At 36.0% G+C, this 20,687-nt stretch overlaps 5 protein-coding genes across 5 annotated transcripts; 3 read left to right on the top strand and 2 right to left on the bottom strand.

The window, feature by feature from the left end:
- Positions 1-590: 590 nt before the first annotated feature.
- Positions 591-6,579, top strand: LOC311076825 (P2R1A-PPP2R2A-interacting phosphatase regulator 1). Its single transcript, XM_084105302.1, has 9 exons — positions 591-1,504; positions 1,859-1,943; positions 2,037-2,093; positions 2,857-2,903; positions 2,979-3,036; positions 3,121-3,188; positions 3,320-3,375; positions 3,798-3,882; positions 3,980-6,579. The coding sequence occupies exons 1-9, from the start codon at positions 1,419-1,421 to the stop codon at positions 4,095-4,097; spliced, it is 660 nt and encodes a 219-aa protein (XP_083961428.1). The 5' UTR covers positions 591-1,418; the 3' UTR covers positions 4,098-6,579.
- An 87-nt stretch (positions 6,580-6,666) lies between these two features.
- On the bottom strand, positions 6,667-10,212 carry bacc1 (BPTF associated chromatin complex component 1). Its single transcript, XM_084105303.1, has 6 exons — positions 9,935-10,212; positions 9,761-9,855; positions 9,549-9,650; positions 8,009-8,238; positions 7,803-7,904; positions 6,667-7,286 (listed from the first exon to the last, which is right to left on the bottom strand). The coding sequence occupies exons 1-6, from the start codon at positions 9,953-9,955 to the stop codon at positions 7,222-7,224; spliced, it is 615 nt and encodes a 204-aa protein (XP_083961429.1). The 5' UTR covers positions 9,956-10,212; the 3' UTR covers positions 6,667-7,221.
- A 112-nt stretch (positions 10,213-10,324) lies between these two features.
- rnasekb (ribonuclease, RNase K b) lies at positions 10,325-13,870 on the top strand. Its single transcript, XM_084105160.1, has 3 exons — positions 10,325-10,533; positions 10,952-11,034; positions 13,124-13,870. The coding sequence occupies exons 1-3, from the start codon at positions 10,456-10,458 to the stop codon at positions 13,266-13,268; spliced, it is 306 nt and encodes a 101-aa protein (XP_083961286.1). The 5' UTR covers positions 10,325-10,455; the 3' UTR covers positions 13,269-13,870.
- med11 (mediator complex subunit 11) lies at positions 13,855-15,350 on the bottom strand. Its single transcript, XM_084105159.1, has 4 exons — positions 15,214-15,350; positions 14,931-15,014; positions 14,478-14,608; positions 13,855-14,252 (listed from the first exon to the last, which is right to left on the bottom strand). Exons 2-4 carry the CDS (start codon positions 14,998-15,000, stop codon positions 14,109-14,111), a joined length of 345 nt encoding a protein of 114 aa, XP_083961285.1. The 5' UTR covers positions 15,001-15,014; positions 15,214-15,350; the 3' UTR covers positions 13,855-14,108.
- Positions 15,351-15,513: 163 nt separating this feature from the next.
- Positions 15,514-20,589, top strand: LOC311076744 (autophagy-related protein 16-1). The gene is made up of 6 exons (XM_084105158.1): positions 15,514-15,647; positions 15,733-15,784; positions 15,926-16,022; positions 19,833-19,906; positions 19,999-20,250; positions 20,334-20,589. Exons 1-6 carry the CDS (start codon positions 15,560-15,562, stop codon positions 20,455-20,457), a joined length of 687 nt encoding a protein of 228 aa, XP_083961284.1. The 5' UTR covers positions 15,514-15,559; the 3' UTR covers positions 20,458-20,589.
- The last annotated feature ends 98 nt before the right edge of the window (positions 20,590-20,687 follow it).

The raw sequence follows: 20,687 nt of genomic DNA, 5'->3' as shown, positions 1-20,687 counted from the left end.
TATTTGTTGTATATAAATGTCATTCATTAAAATGAGTTAATGCATTAGGTATCATGAACCACAATGAAAAATACTTTTATAGCATTCATAATACATGTTTAACGTTTTAATTAGTTCATGTATTATAAAAAAAAGCATGAATGAACAATAGCACATTTATAAATCAGCATTAACCAAAATTAATAAATAGTGTGAAAATATTTAAAGTTCACAATAGGCTACCTGATGCAATTACTAATGTTAACAAATGAAACCGTATTTCAAAATAGTACTATTTACATACATCAAAAGCTTAATTTAACTGTAATACAGTTTAAATACAGTTTTGTAGAGCATTACTGATGTATTAGCTTACTATGACCATCACCCAAGGTGACTCTTTTGGATTAATCCTCAATGAAAATAACCTTAAATCTTTGCAATTTTCCTTTCATTAATCGTATTAATTTAAATTAAAAAAAGATTAATCTGAAAAGCAAACTCTACATATCTTGCAACAAGGCCAGAATAATTGGCAAAAGAATATGCAGTAAGCCACATACTCACTTCTGAGCAGTGCTTTATCTCTATGTGCAATTCTCTTGTCTACCAGAGCAAGGCGCTGTTGTACAAGGGGACGCACAATCTCTATTTGGTTGCGGGAAATATGTTTTATTTTCTAAATTAAGAAATGACCGGAAAACTTTTAATGTATCCCGTGTTTCGGACTGTATCAGCAGACACTTTCAGATGAGGATGCTTTCACCGACAGAGCCGGCGATCACATGTTTGATCGGGATTGTGTTATGTCATTTTTCCGACTGCTTAAAAATCTAGCAGGTAAACTTGATAAATAAGCCGTGGCATAAAGCTTCACCTTTATCACGACATTTGACCGAAAAGACCCGAAAGCTTATTTTTGGACTACTTTGATCTGTGTTAATTCGCTTATGTGCTGTTTGCGCTTCTCGATGTTTTATTTACTCTGTTTGGATAAGTTGGATTGGATTAAAAAGCCAAAGGACCTTGTCGAGTTATTGGCTGTGCATTGAAAATAGCGCTGAATGTACTAAACTAATGGTCTGAATAGGAAAAATCTCCTTAATGCACAGAAATAACTGTATAAGCTTCATGTTTACGCCGACGAAATCAACCTGAGGAGTTTATACCAAGTTTGTGCGCGAACCGATAAACCAGCTGTAGCGCGAGCTCACAGCTGTTCATCACATTACTGTACAAAGCTGACAGTGTTTCATTTTAAACTTCAACAAAATGCGATAGACACGGGAAAGCAGTCAACCAGTTAAATTGGATCGGGTATTTTGGCGTGAGGCCTGCTGGTCGGGCTTTTGCCGGGGGAGAGTTGGTGCTCTGGCCGCTTCAGGGGGCGTTCAGCCCGGCCGTGAGTGACGCACAGCCTCGGTGCCAGAGGACGAGCTATGGAGAGGATGGAGGTGGACCAGTGCGCAGGCGCAGGAGGAGCCCTCCGAAGGTCGAACAGCGCCCCCATGATCACGAACGTCAGGTGAGGGAACTGCACTCATCGCTGAGTGAATGGAGCAGAATATATACACCCGGTTTCACACTGACAAGGTTTAAGCCGAGTCCCAGACTAAAATGCATGTTTGAGCTGTTTTAACTTAAAGCAACTTGTTTTTTTTCTCCAGATGCACAACAGTAATGCTTTTTTTCTAGGGCACGTTTATAAAAGCTACTTAAATGCCCTAATTGACCTAAGGCCTAATCCTGGCTTAGTCTAAACCCTGTCTGTGAAACCGGGCCATGATGTTTAAAAAAAATAATATACACTGCAAAATAATTTGATCCTAAAACAAATGTATTCTTTGAAATGTCCAACTTTTCATTGCTGGTACTACAGTGATGGGACGACAGTGTTTAGCTCTAATAGTTCGGCTCGGTATCGTCGGAGCAGTGTGTCTGTAAATCCGAGCTTTCCCTCCCGGGTGAGTGTTCAGATGGTCTGTGAATATCAGTTTTGGACATTTATTTTTTAAAAACCTCGAAGAAGTAAACAATCCATTACATTTGTGTTGCAGACCCTCCCTCTGTCCCCATTCTCCCTGTCATGTGAGAGATCCGAACACAAGAGACAGGTGAGAACTAAAGAATCGACACTGCAACGCTTTTAATCTGTAGCAAAGTTCACATGTATGTTGTTGAGCACTTGTTGGCTGATTTTACTTTAAGAATGAAAAAATTATATAGCCTATATGTATTTATTATGTTTATTGAATTTTCATTATAATACAAATATACAAAAAAACAATACAATAAAATAGCTCAGATTTGCATATAGAACTACACCGTAATAAAACAGATTAGAGAATAAAAACAAAACAATAACATATTTCAAAAAGATGCAGAAGAGGACAACGATTCAATGTCCTAAGAGTTATACAATTACAATATACCTTGTAATCTAATAGGGCGAAGATGAGTTTCCAAATAGTCCAGATATGGGGTCCAGACTTTATAAAACTGGCATGTTTTTTGATGTAATGTAATACATAGGTAAGACGCTCCAGGGGAATCAACTCAAGAGATGGAGATTTATCACTGATCCAATTAAGTAAAAATAAAATTGTGGCAGCAAAGGATAGAATATTAGACAATTTCTTATTAGCAGATGAAACTGCGTCCATTAGGGATACCCAACACCAGTGAGACTGGGTCAAAATCCAACTGAACATTAAAGATCTTTTATATAGCCTATATTTTAGTTTTGTAAAGAGATTCGTCAGTAGACAATTTATATTTGTCTACAAAACTAATTCCAAGCATTTAAACATAAGCATTGGAAGTTTTTTTACAGCATGAGAAATATTCAGGTTTTACTGTACAATGCTTTTCTTCCAGATTGAGAACATGGAGCTCACTTTGAGAGGGAGTTTACAGAGACGAAGGTAGCTAGATATACATTAATGAACAGTTTATTATCAAAATATCTTTTTAACTGATTTTGTGCCCGCTCATCTTAGTGCCTCATCTGCTGTTCCCCTCCCTCCTGCGAGTCATTGGCACGGCCATCTGTCTCCAGTGAGTATTTCACTCTCTTCAGGTTCATCAGTGTCTATCCGCTGTCATTCTTTTCAGTCATCTCTCTCTGTATGTCCCACGCAGGGATTCCATTCCCAGGACAGCGGTGTCACTCCTAATTCCTCACCCAGTCCAACTCGAAGGTTTCGAGGGTAAGTTCGTGAATAAAACCACAGTATTAGAATGTATATCCTTCAGAAGTCTCATAATTATTTGTTTCAAAATGTAAGATATAGAAATATCCTTTCTGAACAAAGTTTTTGATGTGTTTTTGATTGAACAGAGGATCTGTGAGCTCTGGAGTGAGATGGCCATCGGTCGCACCTTTGAAAAGGAAAGGTAGTAATATTCTGAATTATAACCTGTTGTTTTTCTAAAAGGCATTTGCAAAAGAACATATATAATATAACGAAAGAATTCCAATTTATTAGCACTTTTGAATGTTTTATTAGCTAAGTAACTAAACCATCATTTAAAAGTTTGGGATCGGTAAGATTTTTAATGTTTTTAAAGAAGTCTCTTATGCTCACTTAAGGCTGCATTTACTAAACATTTATATTATGAAATATTATTACAATATTACCTGCTTAAATATGTCATTTATTCCTGTGATGCAAAGCTGAATTTTCAGCATCATTACTTCAGAAATCATTCTGATATGCTGATTTGGGGCTCGAGAAACATTTATTTTTATTATTATTAATACATTTTGTTGTCATTACATTTTAAGTCTATTTATTCTTTTCATCTTCTCCTCTCAGGTGGAGTGGAATCGGACGGTCCGCCTAAAAAGCTCTTTGTTGCTGGAGTCACAGACCCCGCTCACATAACCAGTTACACAGTCAGGTGAGTCTTGTAAAGATGCTTCAATAATAAACTGAACAGAATCTCATGCCTCATGAGTAGCAACTTCAGCGCTTAATGACTCTCTTCACACATACAGTGTTTCCCAGTCAGTGGACTCTTCCTCTGGGACCGCTCCTGTCGGTTCAAACGCCCCGGCCAGCCCCCTGTCCCTCTCCCCCCCGCCCCCCTTCACCTCACACCACCCCAGCATCTAAACCTCAGTATTCATCACACCAGAGTCCAGATCACCAACTTGTAGAGCTTTGGACTCAAGGTGTGGTTAAATGAAGACCAAACGTCAACCTTAACTCAGTTCTCTTCCTGTTTTCCTGCTTTTTATTTTGGTGCTTTGAAGAGTCTTTCAGCTGAATCACTTCTGAAGGAAATTCGTCCTAGTTGTGACTTTGATTTTTAGAGGAAATCAAGATGCAATATTAGAAGACAAGGATGTTTCTGACATGACGACATGGACGCTGCAGGCTATGATGTGATTTGTGAATAATTATGGATCTTCGGTGCCTACGGAATAGTGTGTTGTGTATCTGAAATAGTATCTGCAATAACATGCTGCAATCAAAGTGGCGAATCTGGACACAAAGACCCATTCCTCAGTGTACAGACCAGTTTTGCTCTTCTTTGCTTTCCTTATGTTGTGGCAAAACACTTTTGTATTTTGGTACATCTTCAGCTTCCATTAATGGGGTCCAACAGTCTGGTAAAATTTCCAGAATCCATTGAAAAAATGACTAAGGATAGAGAGTATTAAAATCAGTTGGCCGTAGAGGTCAACTTTTTGTATAAATGTGTATAAATATGTGAATAATCGAATATTATTTTGGTAGGTATTAATCCTATGTTTCTTTTTTTTTCTTTTTTTTTGTATCCGAGGGGTCTGATATCTGTAAATATGTTTATTTTTCCACATAGCTTTTAGCTCAGACTGAACTTTTTAAGTTTGAAAAATATTCTTTAAATCATTTGAAATGATACCTCCCACATTTTTATTCGCTTACTTAAAACAAGTACTGTAAAGACTAGACGTCTCACATCGCAACTAGAATCCAGTGTTGGCGTATAGGCAAAGCACTTTCATTGAGAAGTCCACATCGAAAACTGACCTAGAGCCTGAGAATGTATCCCGTCTGAGGCAAGATGCTTTATTCAGTGTGAAAATCATTAGTCAAACTGTTTTTCCAGACCCTTAAGTTGTGAATTATGTACAGAAATTGAGGATTTGAGATGCAAGTGGGTTGTTGCATTACAAAACACGATTAACCATTTCTACATTGATACAATCACAGTTTCAGCGGATATCATACTCTTCCTCTTGTACTATTTGCACAGTTTTAGATATCAAAGTTGCTGTTACATGAGTGGGATCATATTTACTTTTATTGTAAAGCATAAGGTTTATTTGTTTGAATCCTTTCACTTGGGAAACGTTCATTTGGAGTGAGCCGAGAACAGTCTGTCCTGAGAGCTTCGTCGTAATGCGCTCTTCACGAGATGGATTTAACTCGTTTCTTACTCTCCTCTAGCTTGATCTTGTTGATCTACTTGTGTGTATCTGCAAGTATCAGATGCAGTAGCTCTGGATTGTGTCTTTAATTCTGGTGTTTGAGCTGGATGGATTTTATTAGGCTCGTTGAATATGTTTATATTATCCAAAAGAAGTCACAAGCTGCAGTTAATTGAACTGGAAGCCCTCCTAAAGCAAGTTTCCCATGATACTTCACAACGTTATGCAAATTATGTTGCTTGTGGCGTCTGTAATATTGTTATTTATGGATGTGTAAAGGCTCTGGTTGCAGTATAGATCAATGTAAAGATATATGTCACCATTCTTGATTCCCAAAGTCTTTATTTTCTCGACACCGGCAGCTTGTTGGTCTGTAAAGCTGCACGTCAGACATTTGAAGCTGTTCCTCTGTTTCCATATTCACATATCAGGAGGAATATGGCCCATTCTTCGCTATAAAGTCATTGCTTTGTATTTTTACTCATTTAGATTTTAATTCACAGTGATTACAATGCCTTACAGGTTTTGAGTCTTGAAGTTTTAATTCCAAAGTTACTTGCACTGTTTGTAATTTTGCAATTTCCAGTCGAGGTCCTTGAAATTTCAAAGATCGATGCCAATGTATATGGGTCTTTAAAAGTGATTACAAATGTGCAATATGCATTAATGTCGCTGGAATTAGTATTTGTCACATTCACCGGGATAATCAGTTTCATGTATTTATCAAGAACCTGAAGGGAAGACTTGAGATATGTTTGTTCTGAATCATTTTTTTTATTCATTTCCCTCTAATACCTTCAATATGTACAATGTCTTTTATTTTTTCAGATTTGCCATAAGATCTGTTGTATCTTCGTCAGAGATGGTCATGATTTGTCTTTTGTTTTCCTCAAATGATTGAGTGCTGTTACTAAATGGATTGTGAGCACACGAAATGCCAAAGCCGATAGTCAGAATCTGTTGTTCAAGTTGTAAATATATTCTAAAAGCCAGAAAAAAATTTAAGTGAAAGATGGATATTTTTTGATGTATTGGTAGCAAAAGTACATTTATTCCCCATCACCCAAGATGAATGTCCAATTATCAGAGAAGAAATATCATTTATCATTAAATGAAATGTATATGATACCATATATTCTAATTATGAACAAGATCATAATAAAAACTCATTTTATTGATTTGCATGTTGTCTTTGATGCTGAGCTAAGACATTGTATATCAAGCTGATTTGTTCATATACAATTTAAACAGGTATGTCTTGTGTGTGCTGTTGAAATGACCCATTTAATTATGTAATGTTAAAATAATATATACATACAATAGAACCCGCACCTAGCATACAGTGACGGTGAAAAAAAAAGGTACAATTCTATTTTTGATTGCATGCTGCAACTTTTACATTACAGTCATCTTATGTCACTTCACAAATATTTAAAAAGGGCCTATTCAAATACAAAAAAATAAAAAATAAAAAGTATTTTTACAAGTAGTTAGACACCACTGTCCTGTGAACCCCTTTTCAACTGCGGGCAAAGCAGATCACACACCATGAACCATAAAAAACATTTTCCATCTTCCATTAGATAAAAAAAAAAAGCTACTTTTATACTCATAATACTTCTTCACTGAAATGGGTAGAGAATGGTTGGTGATGTAGAAGAGATTTGGTCTGGCAAATTTGGACCCACAGTGGAAAAGGTATAAGGTGCCAACTGCTGCTTTCACCATTCTGTATATCTCACGATCAAACTGCAGAATCTTTACATGTGTTGTCCTTAATAATCTTTGTCCCTGTTGCCCTGAATATGAACCAATGAAAATCAGCGGGACAGCAGGGGCAAATCACTGGAGTTCATTATTAGACTGGAGTCCAAATTCAAGCTCTCTGCCAGAAAAAAAAAGGAAAAGAAAGGTTTGTCAACAGCAAAACACAAGTCAACACACTTTTCCACTTGTAAACATTTTTAATGTTACGATACATTATCTTAACCCAGTTCATTGTCCAATGGCTCTGCTTCCACCTGGTATTAAGATGTGTTTTGGTCGATCGGATCACAAGTGGACGACACAAAATACAGTTGTAAATGGGGTCTAAACCGTTTTGAGCTTGTCCACTTTCCACCACTTCCAGAGGTAGTCAAACGCATCTGACCGGATTGTTTTCATAGCGTAAAACTACATACTTCACCTTTAAAGGAATCATTTCCCCCCAAAATTTAAATTGTCATCATTTATCCAACCCTCCTTTCTTTCCAAAGCTGTATGACTTTCTTCTTTGAGAATTACATTGAATGGAACTGAAGTTTTCAAGCTTCAAAACTGAGGCAAAAGCATAATAAAGGGGGTTTGGAGTGAAATGAGGGTCATTCATCCCTTTCAATGCATTTAAAATGGGACTCACCTTGGTCGAAGTTCGGTTTTTTAGTGGATCCCTCTCCAAGCCCCTCGATATCCACCAAATCACTGTTCACATCGGAGTCATTGAGGGCACTCAGAGTCACATCTGATAATAGAGAGCCAGTGCATTAACAGACATATAACCGAATTTGCAAACTGATATTGCTAATGCTTTCATTTTTCATCCCTTGTATTCCGAAAGTGAGTCACCTGCTGGTTTAGGGTTTTTTATTGCTGGCTGTAAAGATGCAGAACTCTGCAATCCAGTCGTGACGACAACCTGCGTGGACGGAACAGTGATCACGGTGGGGGCCACTGATGCAGGAGGCGGCGCCAGCGTCACTGTGGTTTTCTTCATAGTTTTCTTAGGTGATTCTGCAGTGAGAGGAACCCTGCTGTCCTCATACAGCTTCCTCTTTACTGTGGTCTTAATCTGGGCACTACAAGAAGACAAGGAAAAAGAGTGAGTGGTTGGGGACATTTCATTTAATATTCAACAATATTATTGATCTGCCTTTATTAGCACCATTATACGAGAAATGAACTGAGCTGGACGATGACATCACGTTTTCTCCTATATATATGTAAATGAACTAAATTAATAATCTTTTTACAACAAAAATGAAACATCACTGAGCTTACTTAAGCTGGACTGTGACGCTATTTTCTTCTGGAAACAAACTTTGTTGCATTATTTTCCTGTTATCTCTGTAAACAATCTGTATTGTAAAAAGCGCTATATAAATAAAGGTGACTTGACTAGATTTGTGGTGCAATTATGCATTTATTCAATCAAAAATACAGTAAAAACAGTAATATTGTGAAATACAAATGTTCAATTTTTAACAAGCATTTTCTATTTGAATATATTTTAAAAGGTAATTTACTCCTGTGATGCAAAGCTGAATTTTCAGCATCATTACTCCAGTCTTCAGTGTCACATGATCCTTCAGAAATCATTCTAATATGATGATTTGCTGCTCAAGAAACATTTATTATTATTATCAATGTTCAAAATAGGTGGGGTGCTTCATATTTTTGTTGAAATTAAGATACACTATAATTTTATTGTATACATTTTATATTTTTATTCAACAAAGACACATTTAATTGATTCAAATGACAGTAAATACATTTATAATGTTACTGTTAAGATTTATATTTCAAATAAATACTGTTTTGAATATTCTATTTATCAAAGAATCCTGAAAAAAAAATGTTCAATCAGTTTCCACAAAAATATTAAGCAGAATTTTTTTATTTAACATTGAGTTATAGCAAATAAAACTTCAATCAATCAATAATTGGGCACTAAATCATCATATTAGAATGATTTTTGAAGAATCATGTGACAGAGAAGTGAAGACTGAAAGAATGATGCTGAAAATTCAGCTTTGCATCACAGAAATAAATTACATATTCAAATAGAAAACAGTTACTTTCAAATGTAATATTTCACAATATATATTGATCAAATAAATGCAGCCCTGGTGAGCATAAGAGACTTAAAAAACATTATAAATCTTAATTATTCCAAAAGTTTGACACCCAGTGTATTTATTATTTGCCCTAACAATGTTTTAATAGATACCAGCACAAAAATGCAGATTTTGCATGGTCTGCAAATGCATATTCAATTTATTATTAAAATTAGAACTTTTTAATTTTTTTTTTTTAATAATAATAATAATTTAAAAAGACAATTATACAGATATAACTCCATCACAGCTATAACTTAATACACACTTACACTGTGCGCTCCTTTATGACTGAGCTGATGCTGTTCAAATCTTCACCGAAGCGGCGAACTGCAGATCGCAGCATCTCAATCTCCGTGTCGGTCCATTTGGCTCTGAGAGGAGGAAAATTAGTAATTTATAAAACATTGACTATACTTAAACAATAGAACAAAACTAATTCCACTATTTAACAGGAGAGAAGTGCAGAGTTTCAGCATCTCACCCTGCAGGAGAAGAGTCAGCCACTGGATGCAGCTGCATGGTCAGTTCGCCTAGTTTAGAGAATGCCGCGCCTGCAGCCGAGAAGATCTCACCCACCTGATAGACATTTATATGTTTTTATTATAATTTATAAATTACTTAACAATATTTATGCAGAGCGACGCAAGTGTTTTACCTTTGTGGAGGCCGAAGTCATGCTGGAGTGATGAGCTGAAATAAAAAGAACTGACACAAATCCAAAAACAATCTAGTCGAGTCTCAATCAGCGGCGCTGAAAAGCTGAAACTACCGGTTTTAAATGACCGCTGCAGTCATTCAGCGACCTTGTGTACGAAAAAACAATGCTAACTTTATTATATATCTAACAAAAAGTCTCTATAATAGCATGAATGCAACATAATAGTTCGAACTAAAAATTCCCAGAATACAATGCGCTTCGAAAACGAGTCGTGTGATTGGTCAGCCCATGGCCAATCAAATGATTTCAAACGATCTGCGCAACATCCGTACGAAAATAGCCGAGTGTTGCCGAAAAAGCTTACGGAAATAGTCGAACAAACCCGAGTGCCGCCGATATACATCCGGTCGATTGGGTCGAGAGAAGACTAGAGGTAGGCTGTCATCCTGGATGACGACTGGATGTAGCATCCTTTTTCCAGTTTTGAGAGGAAGAATCCGTGGGGGATCTCAGATAAAATGCCGTCGCTTTTATTCTGTGGGCCCAAATTGGCCGCCTGTGGGATCGTGTTAAGCATCTGGGGTGTCGTTATGCTGGTAAGGATTATAGTCTTCGTGACATCGCTTGCTAGTTGTAGCTAATGGGATTCACCCTCAACGACAGGAATATTGTGCCTATATAGGTAATATTAGTAAATATTGGTGTATTTGGATCTTCCCTGATAAGATAAATGCGTAAAATAGTAATACATTTGCATAAAGATATCTGTTCAGTCACCTATTTATCAGCAGAATATATCAGAAAACAGCAGATGTTGGGATCATAGGATGTAAAGGCCTTGATAGCTATTCTTTACCTCCTTCACTTGACTATTTTTTCTGTCCTTGTTTTTTTGTCTTTGTGTATAGATATATATCATATTGGATGCTCTTCCACAATTAATTCCACCTAATGTCTTTATATTAAATATTTTTAACAAATCCTGTTTTTAATAATTATGCACTCTTTTTTCAGTCAATGTTGGGAATCTTCTTCAGTGCAAAATCTGCTGTGCTGATCGAAGATGTTCCCTTTACTGAGGAAGACATCCGTGATGAGTGAGTTACTCTCCCCTATCTTTAAATATAATGTTCCAGATAGATATAGATATAAATGTATAAAAATGAAAATAGCTGTTTCCACAAAAATATTAAGCTGCACAACTGTTTTCATCATTGATAATGAGAAATATTTATTGAGCAGCAATATCATCATATTAGAATGATTTCTGAAGGATCATGTGACACTGAAGACTGGAGTAATGACAGCAGAATATTCAGCTTTTCTATTACAGGAATACATTAGATTTAAATATATATATATACAGTGAGGAAAATAAGTATTTGAACACCCTGCTATTTTGCAAGTTCTCCCACTTAGAAATCATGGAGGGGTCTGAAATTGTCACCGTAGGTGCATGTCCACTGTGAGAGACATAATCTAAAAAAAAAAATCCAGAAATCACAATGTATGATTTTTTAACTATTTATTTGTATGATACAGCTGCAAATAAGTATTTGAACACCTGAGAAAATCAATGTTAATATTTGGTACAGTAGCCTTTGTTTGCAATTACAGAGGTCAAACGTTTCCTGTAGTTTTTCACCAGGTTTGCACACACTGCAGGAGGGATTTTGGCCCACTCCTCCACACAGATCTTCTCTAGATCAGTCAGGTTTCTGGGCTGTCGCTGAGAAACACGGAGTTTGAGCTCCCTCCAAAGATTCTCTATTGGGTTTAGGTCTGGAGACTGGCTAGGCCACGCCAGAACCTTGATATGCTTCTTACAGAGCCACTCCTTGGTTATCCTGGCTGTGTGCTTCGGGTCATTGTCATGTTGGAAGACCCAGCCTCGACCCATCTTCAATGCTCTAACTGAGGGAAGGAGGTTGTTCCCCAAAATCTCGCAATACATGGCCCCGGTCATCCTCTCCTTAATACAGTGCAGTCGCCCTGTCCCATGTGCAGAAAAACACCCCCAAAGCATGATGCTACCACCCCTATGCTTCACAGTAGGGATGGTGTTCTTGGGATGGTACTCATCATTCTTCTTCCTCCAAACACGTTTAGTGGAATTATGACCAAAAAGTTCTATTTTGGTCTCATCTGACCACATGACTTTCTCCCATGACTCCTCTGGATCATCCAAATGGTCATTGGCAAACTTAAGACGGGCCTTGACATGTGCTGGATTAAGCAGGGGAACCTTCCGTGCCATGCATGATTTCAAACCATGACGTCTTAGTGTATTACCAACAGTAACCTTGGAAACGGTGGTCCCAGCTCTTTTCAGGTCATTGACCAGCTCCTCCCGTGTAGTTCTGGGCTGATTTCTCACCTTTCTTAGGATCATTGAGACCCCACGAGGTGAGATCTTGCATGGAGCCCCAGTCCGAGGGAGATTGACAGTCATGTTTAGCTTCTTCCATTTTCTAATGATTGCTCCAACAGTGGACCTTTTTTCACCAAGCTGCTTGGCAATTTCCCCGTAGCCCTTTCCAGCCTTGTGGAGGTGTACAATTTTATCTCTAGTGTCTTTGGACAGCTCTTTGGTCTTGGCCATGTTAGTAGTTGGATTCTTACTGATTGTATGGGGTGGACAGGTGTCTTTATGCAGCTAACGACCTCAAACAGGTGCATCTAATTTAGGATAATAAATGGACTGGAGGTGGACATTTTAAAGGCAGACTAACAGGTCTTTGAGGGTCAGAATTCTAGCTGATAGACAGGTGTTCAAATACGTATTTGCAGCTGTATCTTACAAACAAATAGTTAAAAAATCATACATTGTGATTTCTGGATTTTTTTTTTAGATTATGTCTCTCACAGTGGACATGCACCTACGATGACAATTTCAGACCCCTCCATGATTTCCAAGTGGGAGAACTTGCAAAATAGCAGGGTGTTCAAATACTTATTTTCCTCACTGTATATATATATATATATATATATATATATATATATAAAAAAAAGAATATTTCACAATATTAATGTTTTTACTATATTTTTGATCAAATAATAATAAGTATGATAAGGGCTCACATTTTGAATAGGCTGCTTGTGTAGAATGAGAACTGGCAGATCCTGAGCTGATATGACGTTTCTACATGCAAATGTTTCCTCATGAATGCGTCTTCTCTTCAACAGTAAGAATCCACCACAGACAATTTACGGACTCTACAACCAAGTTGGAATCAACTGCTTCATTGCCGCTGCCATCTACGTAGGTGTTGGCGCAGTGTCTCTGTGTCAGGTTCGCCTTAACAAGCGCCAGGAGTACATGGTCACATAAACCCAGACCATTTCAAATTCAACTCCAATTATTCCTAATTATTTATTTTTAAAAGACCTCAACAACCTAGGAAGAGATTTTGCTTTGTTATGTTGTCTGAAATTGATATATTTGGAAGATCATCTTTAAATTCTAGATATATTGATATTCTAATGAAGACAAAGTGTCTAAGACATACAGTAAACAGGCACAAATACATGCTATGTGCATATGTACGCATGTTATGTGTTGTTAAATTCCAGAAATATTAAGAAAATTAAGGGAAGGAACTGTGACTCCACATTCCCTATTAAATAAATAAACAAAACAAGCTGAAGGTCTTCACTTTAATGGTTGTTTTCTGATTAATGAGCTCTAAAACACTAAACACAATAAGTCAATGTTAGTAGCTTGTGTTCATGTTGAATGTGTGTGTATGGTGGACATTTTTTGAATTCCAATTTGTGTGTGTGTGGTAATATAAATGTCTATTATTTTATTGATGTGTACACCCTGCAACCCTTGTGCTGTGTACTTGATATTATCACAACAGTGATGAACAATACAATATAAGTGAATGGAGAGTCTTATGTTCCCTTCAATAAAATACTAGTGAAAAAATATATTTTATTGTTGTTTTTTGTCACACCTATAACATTCCTCAACAAGACAAAAGCTTTGGTGCTATTACAACACAGGGAAGATATTCAAAGCAAATCATTGGGTTTGTCATACAAGATTTCCTAAGATTATGGAGAAAAAAAGTGTTTGTAGATGGTACACAGACAGGTCATGAAACGTATAGACACTTATAAAGTCGGCTGGCAAATATTACAAAGTAACAGTCCATTTAATGTGTCTTTACGTCTGTGGATCAAGCATTATCTCACAGGTACGTCCCAGCTCTCCCAGTTTGACACGGGCATATTCTGCACGGTTTAAGGCCATCTGACAGTCCTTTCTGGCTGAGTATGTCGATCCCTCATGAGGCTGACCTGTTGCCACCTTTACTCCGAAAACAAGAAATAAAAAAGTTAGTGCATCACAGAGGCAGTCAAAGTTTTTCTCCAATGCTATATGTTTTGATAGATAGATAGACATGGAAGAATGGATGGCACGATGCATGGAATGATGGATGAAGATAGAATGATAGATCAGGATGGATGGATGGATAGAGCAATAGATGGATGGAGATAGATAGATAGATAGATAGATGTAACACATATTCACCTGTGTCAGATATCGGATCTGTGCACTCAGTTCATTCTCAACTCTGTTGATGGAGGTCTGGAACTGATTCAGCTGTCGGTCTAATAAACTGGCATTGGCCTTCTCTTTAGAAAGCTCCAGCACAATAGTTCCTGATGGACAGATTGTATACTCGATTAAACAAATACAAAATAATAAATCCTAACACTGTAAAGATGTAATGTTGAGGTTTAAGCAGGTATATTTATAATGACAGTTACAAAACCCCTAATTAAAAAAATAAAATAAAAAACTCAATCGGCCAAAGCTAGTTTGCTAGTCACTCACCAGGTCTAGCCCAGTGGGTCAGTTTACTGGGTTTAACGGAGTTTTTCTTGCTAAACCAGCTAAAATCAGATTGGCCAGACTAGGAAACAAGCCTAAATCAGCGAAGACTAGAAAACTATTTTAAGATGGTTTAAGTCTTACACAAACCTGCGCTCTGCAGCACTAAAGCAATCTCCTTCTCCACATCTTCTAACGCTCTCAGCCTGTCGTTAGCCATTGCGAGCACACAACCTACAGAATACAGAGAAAACATAAAGCACAAACATATAAAAGACAAGCGCTCAACTCCTAACGTTACCTGAACATGCAGAATTATTAACTGCAGCAGAAAACAACACCACACACGCGTTAGCTAAAAATAATGAGTTATTGAAAAATTAAAAACACACTTTAGAAATGTATGTTTGTAAAATAATTTAAGTCTACTTACATGTATATTTAAGCAACGAAAGTTAATTTGACAAGATATTTAACCACTGACTGTAGTACACAAAGCACTCGTTTAGTATGATTGGGAAATACGGAAGCCGCAGAAGAACAAAAATAATAGAAACGCGAAATCTGCCGACTAGCGTAGAGAAAACTAAACATGGGAAATATTTAACTACTAATTAAAGGAATTTGCGTAACATCTGGAGAAAATCTGCCACAGAAATTGGTTATATAGGGCTGCAAGTTATATTCAATTTAAAAAAAACGCTGTAATGATACATTAGACGAGACTCGAAAGTGAGAAATAGGTGAATTGTCCATCTGAGCTCGAGGCTCGAGCAGTCATGGAGTCTTGGAAGAGTCACGTGCGCGCGGAGTTGTTTCACAGAGACCGTAGGCAGAGAGACCCTTTCTCTGGCCTCTTTGATAAGGGTGAGTTTAATACAGATGCTGTCAAATATACATAAACAAGCTATAAGTACTGCTGTGCTTCAGTAATGACTGGATGCTCTGACAGTGTCCAGGCTGGAGGAGATGCTGGACTTTCATATCAAACTCTGGCAAGACAGGTAACACAACGCGTGACATCTATTATTGTACTGATTTGATTTCTTGACTTATTGGCATGAATTACATTATGCATATCTGGTGTATGTACTTGACACACATCGCAATTTATTATGTTTTGTGTGCTGTTATATTTGATTCAGTTCCAAAGAAAACAGAAACTCTACAGAAACAGAATGCCCAAATGAAGGCGGCACACTTTATTTGAGAGTGAATGAGGTGGAATTTCTTAATCAACAGGTAAGAGAAATATCAATAAACATCACTGATAAACTGCCTTATTGTTAAAACTCATATTTTACTCCCCACCAGATCTAGAGATTTAATGCATAACGTTGTAATTTGTAAGTTTTATTAAAGGGGTGGTTGATTATGATTTCACTTTTCTAACTTTAGTTAGTGTGTAATGTTGCTGTTCGAGCATAAACAACATCTGCAAAGTTACAACGCTGAAAGTTCAAAGCAAAGGAAGATATTTGCTTTTAAAGAAATCACTTTTTAAGGACTACAGCAAACGGCTGGTAGGGACTACACGAGCTTCCTCCCGGGTTAGTGACATCACTAACCCTATAATTTACATAAACCCCACCCCCGGAACACGATTTATAGATTATCATGACAGAATATGCTAATCAATGACTAGAAGATAACTACACATAAGCTACATAAATTCATCAACTAACCATTCAGAAACGTCCTGTTGCATTCTACATGTTGTCACTTCTTCTTGAGTCTCTCTATCATTGTCTGACTCCAGTTTGAACATAAACATTGACATTTTCAGTGCATGTCTGTGTGAGGTAAAAGGACACGAGCTCTTGAAGCTCCGCCCCCTGTGCTGAGAGCACCAGCTCATTTGCATTTAAAGGGACACACACAAAAACGGTGCGTTTTTGCTCACCCTCAAAAAGTGACAATTTTAACATGCTATATAAGAATATCTGTAGGGAATTTTGAGCTAAAACTTCACATACACACTCTGGGGACATCAAAGACTTATTTTACATCTTGTGAAAAGGGCATTATACCACCCCTTTAAGGTTTCTGTTATGCTTAATCTTTATGATTTTTTTTTAATCTAGGACTTATATATATGTGTGTGTGTGTGTATATATATATGTGTGTGTGTGTGTGTGTGTGTGTGTGTATGTATATATATATTTTTATATATATTATATATATATATATATATATATATATATATATATATATATATATATATATATATATATATATAAGATTTTTAATGTTTTTTTAAAAGTCTCTTTTGCTCATCAAGGCTGCATTTATTTAAAAATACAAAAAATAATAATAATATTGTGAAATATTATTACAATTTAAAACAGTTATTTTCTATGTAATATACAGTAAAGTGTAATTTATTCCTGTGATCAAAGCTGAATTTTCAGCATCATTACTCCAGTCTTCAGTGTCACATGATCCTTCAGAAATCATTCTAATATTATGATTTGATGCACACCAAATATTTCTGATTATTATCAGTGTTGAAAACAGTTTTTTAAATTTTTATTTCAGGATTCTTTGATGAATAGAAAGTTCAAAAGAGCAGAATTTATCTGAAATAGAAAGCTTTTCTAACATTAAACACTACCGTTCAAAAGTTTGGGGTCAGTAAGAATTTTTATTTTATTTTTGGGGGGAAATAAATAAAATAAATCAATACTTTTATTCATCAAGGGTGAGTTAAACTGATCAAAAGTTACAGTAAAGACATTTATAATGTTAAAAAATATTCTATTTTAAATAAATGCTGTTCTTTTGAACTTTCTATTCATCAAATAATTCTGGGGAAAAAATTGTACACAACTGTTTTCAACATTGAAAATAATAATGAATGTTTTTTGAGGATAAAATCAGCATGTTAGAATGATTTCTGAAGGATCATGTGACGCTGAAGACTGGAGTAATGATGCTGAAAATTCAGCTTTCATCAGAGGAATAAATTACACTTTAAAATATATTAAAATAGAAAACAGTCATTTTAAATTGTCATAGTATTTCACAATATGAATGTTTTTTTGTTTTGTTTTTATCAAATAAATGCAGCCTTGGTGAGCAGAAGAGACTTCTTTTAAAAACATTAACAATCGTACCGATCTAAAACTTTTGACCGGTTGTGTGTGTGTGTGTGTGTGTGTGTGTGTGTGTGTGTGTGTGTGTGTATAAAATGTATTCCTGTGATACAAAGTTGTGATGCAAATTTTCAGTATCATTACTCCAGTCTTCAGTATCACATGATCCTTCAGAAAGTCTAATATTCTAATATTTTAAATATTCTAATATTCTAGTCTAATATTTGATACTCAGTTATTATCAATGTTGGAAACAGTTGTGCTTAATATATTTTTGGAACCTGTGATACTTTTTTTCAGGATTTATTGATAAATAAAAAGTTACAAAGAACAGCATTTATTCAAAATAGAAATATTTTCTAACAATGTAAATCTTTAATATCACCTTTTTATCAATTTAACACATCCTTGCTGAATAAAAGTATTATTATTTTTCCAAAAAAGAATACTGACCCCAAACTTTTGAACGGAAGTGTATATTGTTAGAAAAGATTTCTATTTTAAATGCTTTCTTATTTATTTATTTATTTATTTATTATTATTATTTTATTTTTTTACTTTTTATTTATCAAAGAATCCTGCTTTGATCACAGAAATAAATTATATTTTAAAGTATATTCAAATAGAAAACCATCTCTCTATAAATTACAGGAACGTCTGTCTGTGTGTCTGTCTGTGTGTGTGTCTGTGTGTGTGTTATTCGCATATCTCTCGAACCGTTAGTCCGATGGATTTCAAACTCGACAGGTGTCTCGCCACGGGCACGAGTAAGTGCAGTGCCAAGTTTGACGTTGTTTGGATGAGAAATGCTAAAGATATCGTTAAATATATCACTTTTAAAAGGTTGTGGTTTAAAAATAAACATTCTGACATTAGAGGGTTGTATTGGTCAAAGAAGCCCCAAGAAGGTTGTGGTTTAAAAATAAACATTCTGACATAAACACTCTGTCAACTACACTGTTTACTTCTGAATATTATAGTTTTGGTTCCAGAACGTGATAAATCCATTTTGATTAATTTGAGTAAAAATGTGTTTTCTTTACCAAGAAAGTGGCAAGATAAAAACCACTATTTTCTGTTTCAAACTTTCACATAGCATCTTTAGGTTATAATAACATAAAAAAATTCAAATCCAGATTTTGATTTTCAAAGATTTATTATAAAAACGGATAATTTTTCCCCAAAAATGCAATAAATTCATGACACTTTTTTTTTCTCCAAAATGCAATTAATCCATTGAATCAATATAAAAGTTATTTTTTATCATATTGAAACTGTTGAAATCAGCCATCGCTAAGAAATATCTCCTGAACTTTTTTGTTCAGCGATCAGCTCACAAAAACTGATTTTGCACGGGCACTTTGCACTGCTCCCTGAATCTTATTCATTTGTGGATGTAAACTGAATCTATAAGTCAGCTATGCTGTTTACTTCTGAATATTATATTTCATTCTGGTGCGTTTAACGTTATTGCTACTGTGTAAATGCTATTCACCAACTAAACATATCCTTTTCAATGCGTTCACAGTCTCTTTCACGGGCATCATTTGTAGTTGCCTATTCACAAAATGTTTGCTCAAGCATAGCGTTTTCTCGGAGTTCACTGTGTGCTTTCTACCATGCACAAATAAAATTTTCACTGAACTTTTGCTGTGTAATTGTAACAATGTGCACTCAAACACACCAAACCAACAATTACTAAAAACACACTTAAAAACTGATTTTGCACGGGCATTTTGCACTAGTTATATTAAATTGTAATAATATTTCACAATATTGCTGTTTTTTCTGCATTGTTTTTTTTTATCAAATAAATGCATGCTTGATTAGCATAAGAGACTTCTTTCAAAAACATTAAAAATAGTATTGTTTCCAAACTTTTGTATATATGTGTGTGTATACATCAGTCTCTCACTACTAACCATGGAATACCCTTCCACATCTGTCTTTTTTCAAGCTCAAGCAGAAAATCTCAGATCTGACCAGCAGTATATACCTGAAGGAGGCAGAGTTACAATACTGTCACTCACAGTAGGTCAAACAGCCAGTTACATCTTGAAAAAGATGATAAACTCATCAAGACACGAGTCCTAATAGGGTTCTATCATGTCTTCCTGCTGTAGAGTTGCCCGTTACAGGACCGAAGCGGTTTTGTTGGCCCAGGGGGCTTCCTGTCTGAAGTCAGATCTGGAGGAATACGAGTATCAGCTGGAGTGTCAATCAAAGGAACTGACAGCACTGAGACGGGAGCACAGCACACTGACTGAGGAGATGGCTGCCACAAAACTCCAGGAGGAGGACCTCCTAGACCGCTGGTTAGAGGAGAAAAAACTGTTAGCCGAGAGGATTAATAAGCACAATGCAACACAAGAAAGGTGAATGTTATACCGTGATATGTTATTGCTTCTTCAATGCTTTTACTCATAAATGACTTGCAATTCATTATATCGTCCACTAGGTGGCAACGTTTGGCTGGTCGACTGAAGAAGCGGTATCGAGGCAAGTCTCGCCCTCCTCCACCGTGTGTAGCAGCAAACACTAACAACAGCTCAGATATCAAACCGACGGAGGCGAACATTTAGCGTCCTCTTTCTTGAAACAAACGTAGTCATCTAGTAGGAATGTGAATTTTATGATGTTTCTGTAGATTTTTTTCCCCCCTACACTCTTGGAGATAATTTTACAGTAAGCATTTAAGCACCGCAAAAAAAAAAAAAAAATTTCTTAGTCATTTTTTGTCGTTCTTAAATCATGACACATTTACTTTAGAAGCAAAATATCTTAATATCAAGTCTTGGATGAGAAATAATCT

The sequence above is a fragment of the Abramis brama genome (genome assembly GCF_963993115.1).
Source record: "Abramis brama genome assembly, chromosome: 25".
Classification (NCBI taxonomy): Eukaryota; Metazoa; Chordata; class Actinopteri; order Cypriniformes; family Leuciscidae; genus Abramis; species Abramis brama.
Note: the sequence above shows the minus strand (reverse complement) of the source record. Positions and strands in the feature narration are given on the sequence as shown.

What these genes read in the sequence shown, in the direction of transcription:
- rnasekb (XM_084105160.1), top strand. Translation starts at nt 10,456, where the DNA reads ATGCCGTCGCTTTTATTCTGTGGGCCCAAATTGGCCGCCTGTGGGATC. An exon ending in TCTGGGGTGTCGTTATGCTG is followed by an intron (nt 10,534 to 10,951) that starts GTAAGGATTATA and finishes CTCTTTTTTCAG; the next exon opens with TCAATGTTGGGAATCTTCTT. An exon ending in GAGGAAGACATCCGTGATGA is followed by an intron (nt 11,035 to 13,123) that starts GTGAGTTACTCT and finishes TCTCTTCAACAG; the next exon opens with TAAGAATCCACCACAGACAA.
- LOC311076744 (XM_084105158.1), top strand. Translation starts at nt 15,560, where the DNA reads ATGGAGTCTTGGAAGAGTCACGTGCGCGCGGAGTTGTTTCACAGAGAC. An exon ending in ATCAAACTCTGGCAAGACAG is followed by an intron (nt 15,785 to 15,925) that starts GTAACACAACGC and finishes TATTTGATTCAG; the next exon opens with TTCCAAAGAAAACAGAAACT. An exon ending in CACAATGCAACACAAGAAAG is followed by an intron (nt 20,251 to 20,333) that starts GTGAATGTTATA and finishes ATCGTCCACTAG; the next exon opens with GTGGCAACGTTTGGCTGGTC.
- LOC311076825 (XM_084105302.1), top strand. Translation starts at nt 1,419, where the DNA reads ATGGAGAGGATGGAGGTGGACCAGTGCGCAGGCGCAGGAGGAGCCCTC. An exon ending in GATCCGAACACAAGAGACAG is followed by an intron (nt 2,094 to 2,856) that starts GTGAGAACTAAA and finishes CTTTTCTTCCAG; the next exon opens with ATTGAGAACATGGAGCTCAC. An exon ending in ATAACCAGTTACACAGTCAG is followed by an intron (nt 3,883 to 3,979) that starts GTGAGTCTTGTA and finishes TCACACATACAG; the next exon opens with TGTTTCCCAGTCAGTGGACT.
- med11 (XM_084105159.1), bottom strand. Translation starts at nt 15,000, where the DNA reads ATGGCTAACGACAGGCTGAGAGCGTTAGAAGATGTGGAGAAGGAGATT. An exon ending in TTTAGTGCTGCAGAGCGCAG is followed by an intron (nt 14,609 to 14,930) that starts GTTTGTGTAAGA and finishes TCTGTCCATCAG; the next exon opens with GAACTATTGTGCTGGAGCTT. An exon ending in AGATCCGATATCTGACACAG is followed by an intron (nt 14,253 to 14,477) that starts GTGAATATGTGT and finishes TTCGGAGTAAAG; the next exon opens with GTGGCAACAGGTCAGCCTCA.
- bacc1 (XM_084105303.1), bottom strand. Translation starts at nt 9,955, where the DNA reads ATGACTTCGGCCTCCACAAAG. An exon ending in GCTGACTCTTCTCCTGCAGG is followed by an intron (nt 9,651 to 9,760) that starts GTGAGATGCTGA and finishes TCCTCCTCTCAG; the next exon opens with AGCCAAATGGACCGACACGG. An exon ending in AAAACCGAACTTCGACCAAG is followed by an intron (nt 7,287 to 7,802) that starts GTGAGTCCCATT and finishes TTTTTCTGGCAG; the next exon opens with AGAGCTTGAATTTGGACTCC.